The sequence below is a fragment of the Rattus norvegicus genome, chromosome 16, assembly GCF_021556685.1.
Source record: "Rattus norvegicus strain SHRSP/BbbUtx chromosome 16, alternate assembly SHRSP_T2T, whole genome shotgun sequence".
Lineage (NCBI taxonomy): Eukaryota > Metazoa > Chordata > Mammalia > Rodentia > Muridae > Rattus > Rattus norvegicus.
In genome coordinates this window covers 32,877,167-32,889,960 of record NC_141549.1, presented here as the reverse complement: position 1 = coordinate 32,889,960, position 12,794 = coordinate 32,877,167, and the positions used below count along the sequence as shown (strand labels likewise).

General features: G+C 38.1%; 2 protein-coding genes across 6 annotated transcripts in view; one reads left to right on the top strand and one right to left on the bottom strand.

Annotated features, from left to right (window-relative positions):
• Erich1 (glutamate-rich 1) overlaps positions 1 to 12,794 on the bottom strand; it is a gene marked incomplete at its 5' end in the record, with an annotated part of 52,793,804 nt that overhangs the window by 50,774,403 nt on the left and 2,006,607 nt on the right.
• The window catches only part of Spock3 (SPARC/osteonectin, cwcv and kazal like domains proteoglycan 3), a 426,710-nt gene continuing 418,675 nt past the window's right edge, over positions 4,760 to 12,794 (top strand). The window contains exons 1-2 of one of the 6 annotated variants that reach the window (XM_087588306.1): positions 4,760 to 5,028; positions 5,632 to 5,829. In XM_087588306.1, the coding sequence (XP_087444432.1) occupies positions 4,981 to 5,028; positions 5,632 to 5,829 (246 nt within the window). In that variant the 5' untranslated portion in view covers positions 4,760 to 4,980. 6 annotated transcript variants of the gene reach the window in all.

Below are 12,794 nucleotides of genomic sequence, written 5' to 3'. Positions count from 1 at the left end.
AATCTCATGCTAATGGTCAAAAAACTCAATTCACTAATATGAAGATCACAAAAACCAATGAAGTTGTCTCATCTCTCCTCTACTAGAGATAAGAGAAGTAAACAAAAAAGAGATACATGTAGGAGATGAAGAAGTCGAAGGATTAAAAAATGTATTTGTTTTAAGACTTATTTACTTTTTACACATATGAGTGATTTCCTTGTACTTACATAAAACTCTATGAGAACAAAATCATTGTAAGTTTAGGAATAAACTGACTATAGATGTGTTCTTATATTAATTTCATAGATACATACATAATAAATTTAAAAGCTTATTGGTATATATCTCAAAGACTATGAATTTTTATAAACCACTGTCATGCTTATTTTTAATGTAATGACTTAATAAATTTATTCTTTAATTTAGTAGATTTATATAGTAATTAAAGTAAAATTAAAATATATTCTAAAACATTGTATTTTATAATTTTGTGTCAGTAGCTTGTATCCATTAATATTTACAAGTTTGTAATTAACATTTACTGAAATTTTCAAAAAGTTATTTTTAAAAAATCATCAATAAATATAGCTCAGAAAAGCAGATAAACTTAAATTGCCTCATTGGCCACTTCCCAGGATCATCAGCTCAGTAATCAATTTATTTAATCAGATTCACCCTCCAGTTTAAATGTTGAAAAATGTGTTCTTAAGAATTACAGTAATTGAACTGATTGATGTGTTTCTCATACTTATTACAGCTTTTAGAGTCTGTTTATCTACTGAATGTTTTAGCTGAAGTCACAAGAGGGCCTATTTATCAAATTATCTATCAAATTTATTATTAGTTTGCTTAATCAGGGATACCTCAAAAATAGCAGAACTCAACAACTGCAAAAATAATACCCAAAGAAAGAGATACCAAAATGGCAACACCAGCCAAAGCCTGTCAACATTCTCCCTCCCAGCTCTCTTCTGCTTTGACATTTGTTTTTATGGGTTCTCAAAGTAAAATCTGAATGATCAGTATTGGTACTCAATTATTTATTAGGCTTATTTGATACTCAGTAATAGAATCTAGAAATGAGGACAAGAACTTTCCATCTCAAGAGTTTCCATAATGGTATCTATAGATCTTTAATTTAATCTGAATTTTCTTATTGGTCATATTGAAATTACCAAAGCTTGACTTCAGCACATTTTACTTAACATCAAGCCATCTACCTTAGTAATATCTGACTTTCTAGAAATTCTTTAATGTCTCTTACTCCTCATCTTCCGGCAGCTTTTTAATAACATGATAGACTCTAGTCTTGTCAGCAAACATTCACACAGAAGGAGAAAATGCTACAATTAGCCACTTCCCTTCTCCACCAAGCAGCTGCATGTTCTTCTAGGCCTCTGATTCGTGATCTTGAGAATGATGTGTGGACAAGTAACCATCTAAAGAAACACGGGAAGAGTGACTTTCACTGCAAAGTAGCAGAATTCTTGAATTAACCATACCCTCATCTTGATTTTAATTACAGGTGAATTCTCTTTTGTACTGAGCTAGCAATAATGAGCAAGCAGAAAGCAAAAGCAAGGAGGCAGTAGCACCAAAGAACAGAAACACTGGATGATTCAGAGATGTGTCCACACAGAAAGAAATAAAAATCTAGCCTATTCGTTCTTGAGTCTTTTACGCACGCTTAAATACCAATGTTCCAAATTTGCTAGCAGTGTTCCTGTGACAAATACCACACAATAAGGACTCAGCTTCAACAATGGTCTAGTCTGGTTCATAGTTTCAGAAGTTTCAGCTGATAAAGAGCTCAGCCACCTTTAAATCTAGACCACCATGGAAACGGAATCATGGGGCTGAGGAAGATGGTCACCTCATGGTAAACATGATGCAAAGAGAGAAAAAAAAAGGAATGTACAGGATTCATAAATAACCTTCAAGAAGAACATCTTCCACAACTGATTTTGTCAACTAGGCTTTACCTCCAGAAATTTATATTACCTTCCATCTGCTAGAGTCAAAAATTCCTGTATGTGAGTCTGTATTTATAGCTAATACCATAACACTACTCTAAGAGAGATCATAAGACCAAAGGATGCCAGGTATATGAAGTGCCTGGCTCTGACTGACACAAAGAATATGTGGAGTAAGTCATCATGTGGTCTAATGAGAGCTAAACAACACAGATGTGTCTTTTAATAGAAGCTGACCAAAAACGTTATGTGAGATTGTGTGTGTCTCTGTGTACCCTTGCACAAATGGAATTCATATAAACTCTTCACAGGTCCTAATGCATTTGAAGTGGTCCCCATGCCATTGTAGACTTTGTAGAACTGTAGTAAATCCCAAAACAAGATTAGAAGACACAGGGAAGAAGAGGATTTGATGAGTTTTTAAAATACTGAAACATTTAGTAACTAGATTAAGCAACTAGATATTCACCAGTGAAAGAATAAAATTATCAAGACATACTTATGCAAGCCTTAAATTCTTAGTGACCCCAGTCAAAGTTTCCCATTATCTATATAAATGAGGTGTCAGAATGACAGAATAAGGGGCTGGTGGCTTGATAACCTTTCCTTCCTGTGGGTTATCGTTTTGTGAAGTATGATCATAAATACAAAAATCAAGTCCCAGTCTTGTCACTCACTGTTTTCCACTCCCCATACACTACCCTAGGCTGTTTTATTTTTAGCTCTCTGATTCCGGAAACAGGTTCTCCATAAAACTGGGAAGCAATTCCAGAAGTACTCCCCTATGTCCCCACCCACCTCAACTTGCAGGTCTCCTAACTGTCTTCCTGACATCCTACCTCCCGTTTATTACCCCTCCCCTCTGGCTCCCTGTTGTGTTTTGCTCCTAGCAAGCTTTCAATTAATCCCCACAGAGGTGTTAGCAGATAACTAAAGTGTTAACTGGAGTGTGAATACTCCTAGGACTATTAAATGTTGAAAGCAGGCTCTTTGAAGACCCAGATACTCAGTAATACAGAGAACTGAGGGAAAGAGTTTGCTGTGATTAATAACATCACACTTAGTGGACTTTCATTCTCACTGTGAGAGTAGACAATAGCAGTGACTGGCAGATGTTTAAGAGTCTCTGCTAGTGATGGGGAAGGAGGGAGGTGCCAGATCACCTCAAGGAGAAGGTGGCCTCCACCTCTTCTGAGTTAAGCCTAAAGAATTTAATTTTCCTAGAAATACTATTCCACTGTCAGACTTGGTTTGTGACTTTCATTCGAAGGAGCTTCGTTTCAAGATGGACAAAGCTGTCATTGCTTTTCATTCAGCAGTTTTTCCACCCTGTTCAGTGTCAGTAAAAGCTAGGCTTGCTTGGTAAGTTTCATAAATATGTTCCAATTGGAAATAAACCATATACACACATGTAATACAAATTCATATGTGTGCATGAAAACGTGATAAAATAGGTGTGCTTCTATACATCAACAGTGATCATGAAATTCTATGTTCACATGGTATGTTATCATGCATGTTATGCATGTTATCATACATGTTGACATGTATGATGCTGAGGATGATCCTTCATAATATGTCATATTTAGAGAAAAGTTACAAATTTTAGAAGATCAGTTCATTTTAAAGATTCCTGACTTGTGCTGTATGTCAGCATTGTACCTGAGGTTTAAGGTCATCACCTTTAAATTAAAAACAAAACAAAACAAAAAACACCTAGCATTTTAAATCATGATGGAACATTCTTATTGACTTAAGAGGACAGCATGTAAGTCCTCAAATTTTGAAGTAGAAAGGTTAAACCCGGGAGCAGAGAGAAGAGGCATTTGGGGGTGGGTCAGCCACCTCTTCATGATATATAAAATAAAAACTCAGAAAGGCTGAGCTTGCCTGTAACAAAACAAACTCAGTATCTAGAAATAGTATGTAGAACTACTGTATGATACTGTTCTCAAAATTCTTTGATGCATCTTTGATATTAATCAACACTTCTGTCAACTATAATTGTAGATTTGTAATAACTTTCTCCATTTTTTTTCTTGTGGCAGGAAAGAGAAAATATTTCCTTTCTACGTTAAAATTTTCACTTTTTTTCATCCATGCTCATAACAACATTTGCTTGGATTCTCTATTTAAATTTAGAAATTAAGAATGATCTGTTTCATTTCTTTAAAATGTGATCTAAAAGTTATGAGACGAGTGAGAACAAAGAGTTCCGACTATGGAGAGTAGCTGTTGCTACTATTCTAATGACGATCTCTCTCCTGGATTTTACAGAATACTGAAATTTACAAAGACCGTAGTTTGGGGAGGTCTAGCTTGCCCTACATGTATAATTCAATACAGATGGCTAAACTTTTGTGGTCTTCTGGTTTCCAGAAATCTCTCAATTGACATACCCTGCTTAGTTAACCTGCTTCCTGTAAGTACAAGGAAAAGAATTTCTTCATGGGGCTCTGCACAGGGTGTGAATTCTAGTATTTTCCCTTTTGTTAATAATGGAGAATAGATTTGGGGAGGCAAATGTTTATGTCACCATGGAAGTTTGAAGTACAACATCATGCCTAGGGCCTCAAAGATGTTTGCTCATATTTAGAAGGTTGACATAGATGTCTTATTTATATAGTTTAACTTTGCTTCAAGGACTGTAGCATACACCACAGCTACTGGAGAGACTTTTAGAACGGAGAAATGGGTTGTGTGCGCTGAGCATAGCATGTTGGTGAAATCAAACACTTTGCCTGCCAAACCTTAAGAGAGAGTTTGGCTCTGAAATAATCCAGAAGTTGAGAGCACACATTTTCAGTTACTGAAGAATTTGCCCAAGGCCATATGATGGTTTTTAGGAAGGAGGAGCTGAGTTCAGGTTCAGAGCAAAGTCCCATGGATTCTCACTCCGTGATGCGTAAAGTTTTCTTCTGATCTCTTTTCTCATAGCTGCCTCACCACCCTTGAAATTGAAGAACAGGAGCAGCAGAGAGGGAGATACAGTGCTGAGCCGGCGTTCAATCCAAGAGAAGAGAGAATGAGCAGGCTGTGCCTGGAACATGGGAACCTTTTCTGGAGGCAAGAGGTTAGAAAGCAAAGGATTCCTAGGCGAGGAGTCTACTGCATCCTCTGGCTCCAGCCAGGCTTTGCATCCGGAACTTGCTGCAGCTGGGATTCAGGGAGAGGAAGGTGGGATAGGAGGAGGGGAGGAAGGAGGTGGGGGAGGGAGGGGTGAAGCGAGGGGAGCTGGCGAGGGATAGGCGCGGGGAGGGTGGGATGGGGGGAGCGCCGGGCGCAGGGAGCTGAGTGGACGGCTGAGACGGCGGCGCGTGCAGCAGCTCCAGCGAGAAGCGAGTTGCCAGAGCCAGGCTGCATTTCCATCAGGAGCTGCGAGCTCCGTGCCCGCTCCCAGCAAGGTGATGGGCCGGCAAGCGTTTTATCTGGCCGCTGGGACTCTCGTTGCTTGGGGCTTCCTCCCTTAGACCCCCTTCTTCTTCTCCCTTGGGTCTGCGTGTGTGTGAGTGCCCTGGTTTGGGGGTGAAGCCTCCTGGAAGGGGACATCCCTGTCCCTGCTCGTCTCCCCTTCTCTCTAACCCTTCCTCGCTGATGCATGCCTTCCAGGGTCGCCCCCATCTTCGCACCCAGTCTCTGACACCGCTTCCTACCCCTGGTTGTGTCTCCTTCCCAGATGCTCAAGGTGTCAGCCTTATTGTGTGTGTGTGCAGCGGCTTGGTGCAGCCAGACTCTTGCAGCTGCTGCGGCGGTGGCTGTGGCCGGGGGGCGGTCGGACGGCGGTAATTTTCTGGATGAAAAACAATGGCTCACCACAGTCTCTCAGTATGACAAGGAAGTCGGACAGTGGAACAAATTCCGAGACGTAAGTGATGCGCACCCATCTCCAGCCACGCGCGTTTAGTTCCAGAGCTGGCAATTGCTGTGACCGACAGGGATGGGAAGGGGTTAGGTTTTCTAAGGAACAAGGGGGTGGGGGGTAGTTGGGGTGATAACGCTTGTAGCCTGTGGCTGTAGAACTTAGTAGTCTTCACTTCCTTTCCTCCAGATAGCTTAAGTAGGGCTTTGCTCCTCATATATGCTTCTGAGTTAGGTCACACCAGGTTCTTTCTCTTCCCCCTTTCCATCTCACCTTGCCCCAATTTTTTTGCCCCAAAGGTTTGCGAAGTAGCTACTGCAACCTTCTCAACTTTTGAATGGTGTTTCTGGCACTAGTAAACACGGCGGGGTGCCTGTGCTGTTGCCTGGCTATAAAGTAACTAGGATCGATCTCCTTACTAATGGCCCATTAAGGAATTTGAGGGAGGAGGTATAAAGATGTAACATTTATAAATGCCTGCTCTCTCAGGGTGGGAGGTTGTTTGGCAGCCTCAGTCCACAGAAGTTGAAACGCTGCTGATTACGTAAAAACTGTGCATCGGATTCTATTTCTACATTCACTTACCCTGGAACTCTTGGGTCTTGTGTGTACTGGGGTTATGGGGAGGAATTGGAGCAGCAATGAAAGAGTTAAACTGTTGAATCCCTTGGGAGATTTTCTAAAGAGCTCTTTAAAAGCCAGCAGCTTTAGAGACTCCCACATTTATTTGCCTGGAGCCAATAGACAGGACTAGTCACCCACACCTGATCTGAATAGAGTCTTAGGAGAATATTTGCTGCTGTGCCCAGAGCTTTGAACTCTGCTGATGCCCGTCCGGGAGATCATTCTGATCTCTGAGTCCTATCCTTAGCCCTCCCCGTGAAACCCAGGGGTTTGAGAATTGGCAGTGTTTCATATTCCTTGTCTAGCCTTGTAATGCCATTTGTGGAACTGCCTCTCTGAGTCAATCATGAGTGCTTTCTCAGGCTGTGAGTTAACTTCGATTAGCTCGAGTTCTCATGATTAGGAAAACAAATGGAGGCTTGGACTCATTCTCATCCTAGATGCATCATTCACCTCTCCCATCACGTCTCTGTAAAGTAAACTGGCAAGGGAAATCTCACAGAGAAGTTGTGAAGAAATGGGACTCTGGTTTGAATGTAAATCTAGATGATACTCGGCATGTATATACAGCATGGGAAATGACTGCGCTCGTTCTTATTACAGGACTCAATTCTGCTTTATGAATGAAATGTGAACAGCACGATGTTTGCTAAATGAATGTTCTTTACTCTTGTAACTGCAGAAATCTTATGTCCCTGCTTTAAGTAACACTAATATTAAGTACAGCCTGAAGTAAGCAAACATATTTTGTACCAGGAGAGAATTGCTATTTATCATGTCCTTATTCGAGAAAAGAAGTGTTGAAAATTATGGCAGTGTTTGAACAGTACTTCCAATATTGACAGATATTTATTGAATAACTCCTATCTTTAAAAATGAAATTTAGGTATGTCTAACACATTTGAAATCTTGTCTGTCTCAGGGGTCTCTGGTTTTCGTTAAATTGATTTAATAGTAAGAGAAAGCAGTGGACTTTTGTTCATCATGTGAGCATTTGAGTTTCGACAAGCTGAGGTGGCTACTCTAAATGCAAATCTTCTAGGACTCATGCACCAAACTTCAATAGAAACAGAGTGTGTCTACCATATTATGCTGGGGCGAGGGGGGGAGATGTGCTTTCCCTAGAAAAGTCCATCAAAAAATGTAAATTGATGTAGAAGGTTTCCAGATATAACATAATATATATGCATTTTCATATATGCAACATATAAAATGCAACTGATTTATTAAAACAAATTAAGTCATTTTAGAGTAGCCATGGTAGGAAAAGAGTTAGGTTTATGAAGATCACTCTGAGCAGGCAGGGAGATAAAAAGCACTAGGATTGCATTTTACCTTTATATACCTGTTGCTCCTTATAGAAAATGAAATGAGAATTGCCAGTGGGGCTTCCATTCAGCACTCAGAGCAAATCACCTACAACCTTGTGCAGGCCACCAAAAACACTGGTGTCTTTCTTCATAGCTTTCTTCCAGTGGCAGATCATTCCCTAGCATTTTGATCAGTGCAAAGGGGGCTCATAGCTCAGGCTCATTTCAGGTGCAAGCACATGGTTCTAGGCATTGTCTGTGATGTGAATTCTGTCTTTTAGACATCTCTAATATTCCGTTTGAGCTTCCTATCTAAAATCATCTGTGTCTGTGCTCACATGAAAGAAAGGCAAACAGACAAGGACATCGGAGACTCTTCTCATAAGCAAAATGGAACTTAGGCAAATTCTCTCTATGCTTCTTTCATAAAAAGAAAATTGACATAACTTAGAAAACATGATTCTTCCGTGTAATTAATTATCAGGGATGATAAGTAGTGGAATTAATTCTTATTTTCTTTCCTATAAAGCTAATATCATTTTACAAGTAACCCCTTGCAGGTTCAACCATGCCAACATTTGAATTGTATTTTAGAACAAGAAATTAGCATTTGTTTTTAATATATATTTTAAATGTATTTAAATGTAAATTTATATACATACATACACAGGTTGTAGTAAATCTTTAAAGATGAGGAATAGAACACCCATGGCAACAATTTCTTTAGTAAAATTCAAGAAAAAGAATGAAACTAAAGGAAAGATGAGCATGAATATTATTAATAAAGGAAAAACTTTGAATACTTTTGGCCACTTTATAGTATCAATTTGCATGAAACATTTTATGGTGTTATATTCCTTGCCTTCTTTACCTATACAAATACAATTTTATAACACAGGAAACTTTTATTCCTTTAAAGATCATTTAGAGTAACATTCTAGCAGGGTCTTTAATTCCTGTATTTTAGGGAGAAAATTAAAGCTTAAATTCACCTAAGATTTTAACAGAAGTCAAGACATTAGAAGACTACTAAATAGAACCGGTATATTCAAGATATGTTTATAGGAATTTAAAATAATGTAAGGGGCCTCAGGTCTGCTATGCAAGAGACCAAAGTTCAATCTCTAACAGACAGACAGACAAACAGGCAGATACACGTACCCAGAGAGGGGGTACACACAGAGGTTGGGGAGGGCAATAGAGAGGGAGGAGAATTAAAATTAAAGTTAAAAACATCATAAAAATCCTTACACTTCTTTCAATAGGATATATTCTTTAGACATACTGGATGAATCCTTATTTATTTATTTATTTTTATTTTTATTTTACAAGCACTGTCGGGTTGTAATATTAATTACACATGTTTCCTCAGTGGAAGAATTTGGGTAATACCATTGGTTTGTCCTAGAGCTGGACCAAAAAGTAATCTCCTATCTCACTCTTTCATATACATTGAGACGATAAAGAGGAAACAGAGCCATTAGCTCAAATGGCTAATATATAAGACATTTTAGGCTTTTATGTCCCATAAATTCAATTAAAACACAACCTTATCCTGTGATAAGGAAGTGAAGAATTTGTAAACCAATGAAGAACTCAGGGACACATAATGTAATACTGTCATCAAGTCTATATATTTTGATTTCACTGACGTACCTGTGTTAATTAAAAGTGACAGCAAAGAGAAATTATGAGGGACCTTTAAGTACTGTTCATTGGAAGGAGTACAATAAAAGCATAGGAAAAGAAATTCATGTGGCTATGATAATTTTAGTAAACCATAGAAGAAAGTCAAGATTTCACCTTTAAACTGAAACTCTAAGCTTTATCAGAATTAAATTTATGTTTCAAAAATTACATGAATCTCATTTTTGACTTGTTTCAAGAAATTATTACCATTGATGTTGTAAAAAGTCCAAAATAAAGTTTTGGTCTATAACTATTACTTAAGTAACTGTTAATGTTCACTGGCAATAGCAGAATCTTCCATTCCATTTAAGAATTTAATGTACAACTAAAGGACATGTGAGAAACTCTAAACAATATAACACACATGGCATTTTTGTTCTGATGACACGGCATCTTTAGCTCAAAGGCTCAAGTGTCTCTGAGGCTTATCAGTGATCGTTTTATTTCGTAAAAAAGTAGCAGAATAGGGTTATCGAGGAGTAAATAAACCTTCCGTATCTTCCACTTTCCTTTCAGTCCACTTTTTCCTCTGAGCTGAGGTTCTTGAATATATGGTTCAGTGGAGACATGATGGTTTACAATGAGGAATCTTTCCTGGGCTCCAGAGACTCAGTGTTCCAGTTGTAGCATTGTATTTTGTTAGGGAGTCAATAAAACAACTGACTTGCCTATGTACTTTCGGCCCTGTGTCACTTAAAGTTTTTGTGTTTATACATATGAAAAAAACATATTTAAAAAGACTCTGTCAGCTGTCTGTAGCTTTCAGGTTAGTGAGGCAGTCTTGTGATCTTGAGTATCGGGTACAACTTTAGCGTATTGGTGGGCTCTTCACTGATGCAGCCCTGTGTTTAGTAGCTGAGTTCTACAACTTTTCTTTGCAATAGTATCTAACCTACATAAAATTAGGGAGCATTATGAAACGTTAATAATTTGGATAAGTTTACATAGTTAATTGTTAGTCTGTTTAGGAATACCATCATAATAACTGATGTCATAGTTACTTTTCTATTGCTGTAATAGATACCTTGACCAAGCAACTTACAAAAGCAAGTGTTTAACTTGGTGCTCATGGTTCCACAAGGTTAGAGGCCATGGCCATCACGCTAGGAGTGTGCTAGCAGGCATGTTGAGAGCTTAGAGCTAGATCTACAAGCAGGAAGCAGAGAGATAGCACTTCCTGGGAATGGCATTTGAAATGACGTTTGAAACTTCTAATCCCATCCCCACTGATATACCTACTCAAACAAGGCTCAGTGTCTAACCGTTGAAAGCAGTTCACCAACTGGGAAACACTATTTTAAATGCATAATCTTATAGTAGCTATTCTCATTCAAACGACCGCAGGATATGTCTAATGCAAATGTAAATGTTCATAATTATGTGTCTGTATCTGTGGGCATACACGACTGTGTGAATGGTGTGTGCACAACTGTGTGTATGTATGAACTCACTTTCAGATATTGAACCCAGGTTCCAACAGAGGTTAAATGTATGCTGTGCTACTGAGCTCTACTTCTTGACCCCCATTGCTTCTATTTTATTACTGTCAAGATCATACTTTCCCCTGAGAAAACTGTTAATTTCTTACCATTTCATTAGTGTGTTCTTTTCATTGTTTCACTTTGATGATAATGGCCCTGTTTAGTTCTTAGGAGCCGTTTTACCATTAGGAACACATTTGCAGGTCAGAGTATGTGGAGGGCTATAGAGAAGCCATACTAATATGGGTCTAGTATTCATATTGTTTAAATGGCAAAGAGATTTAATCTGCAGAAAATCAATAGATTTTTCAAAGGAAGTAATAGAGTAACATGGCTACTTTGTGGCCAATAAATCAGTAAGGACTCATTCTTTCCAGTATCTGAACTCCGGTCACCTGAATCCTAATTGGGCCATGGCTCTGTTAACACCTCCACATCCCCATTCATGGCTCTGTTAACACCTCCACATCCCCATTCATGGCTCTGTTAACACCTCCACATCCCCATTCTTCCCTCTGACTCCACCAGGACTCTGCACTTCCAGTAGGGATTTAGGGTTGATGTTTCTCAGGTCCAGTATCACAGGATAAAGTAAACAACTAGAGAGTAGTTTTCAACTTATCAAATTCTGAAACTGGCATCATGTGAGTCTCTTTGTTGAGAACTCTTCTTTGCTGGTGACCATTTAGTTAATATCTGTTAGGTACTCATCCTAGTAGACATATTGCGAAGCAAAAAAGAAACATTTTACTGTCTATTAACTTCTAGTTATTTCAAAATTAGCTATATGGTATATTGTTTCTTCTTGTGTAAGTAATATTTTTTACATAGGAATATGTAGTCTATATATGTTTATACTGCAATATATTGTTATATTATGATAATATACATAACATTTTTATATGTATGTATCTTTAAATAGGTACAGAAAACATATAAAATCAATATCATCATTGGAATTTATATCTAGGCATATATGCCACATGTATTTTACTTATTATATATAACATGGTTCATAGAAAGCCTATAACCCTTCTCTGATTATTTTAGTACCTGTTAGAATTTCTTTCTTAATCCTGCTTACGTTGAAATGATCTCATGTGCTGTTACCTGTGTGACCACAGTACTCACAGGAAGTAGGCTTCTCACAGGAAGTAGGCTTCTCATAGGAAGTAGGCTTCTTCAACTTATGAGCTGTATATTCAAAAAGGGCATCATTCTCTGCCAGAAACCATTTTATTTTCAACTTGAACAATAAGACGATGAGTTGGTTTTTAGATCTTACGAATCTGACTCAGAGTGACATTTTATGTTCTTATTGAATTTTCGTCTTGATGCTTTCATGATCTGGGTCAAAATTTTATTTTATTTTCTGTACTTACTTTTAAAGGATGATCTTTGAATCTTCTGTACACATATTCTAGCTCCTCACGATCTTGGAGTCTTTAGATGTCTTTTCTCATTTGTGAAAAACTTTTCATCTTTCCTTCTCTCAATGTTTCCTATTTTTATAATTTATGTAGGTTGTTGAACTATATGTTCTTATTGCTCAAGGTCAGAGTCCTTACCACAGCCTACAGTTCACCTACAGTTACTACAATAACTCTATCACAGCTATTACCAAGCATATTTAAATATAAGATATTATACTGAGAGTGCATTTAGCTCGATATTAACAAGTAGAAAGCCTCTAGGTATTGCCTCTTTTAAGTGTTGTATTTTGTCAGACAGTTCCACTTCTGAATACCCAAGAATTGTTCATGCAGTCCAGAGGTTTCAGAGTTTCTTTCTCAAGCAGTGACCTATGCAAATGGGAGATTTTCATCTAGCAAGGAGTCACGAGAGTTCTAAGAAACTCTTTCATATATTGACCTGT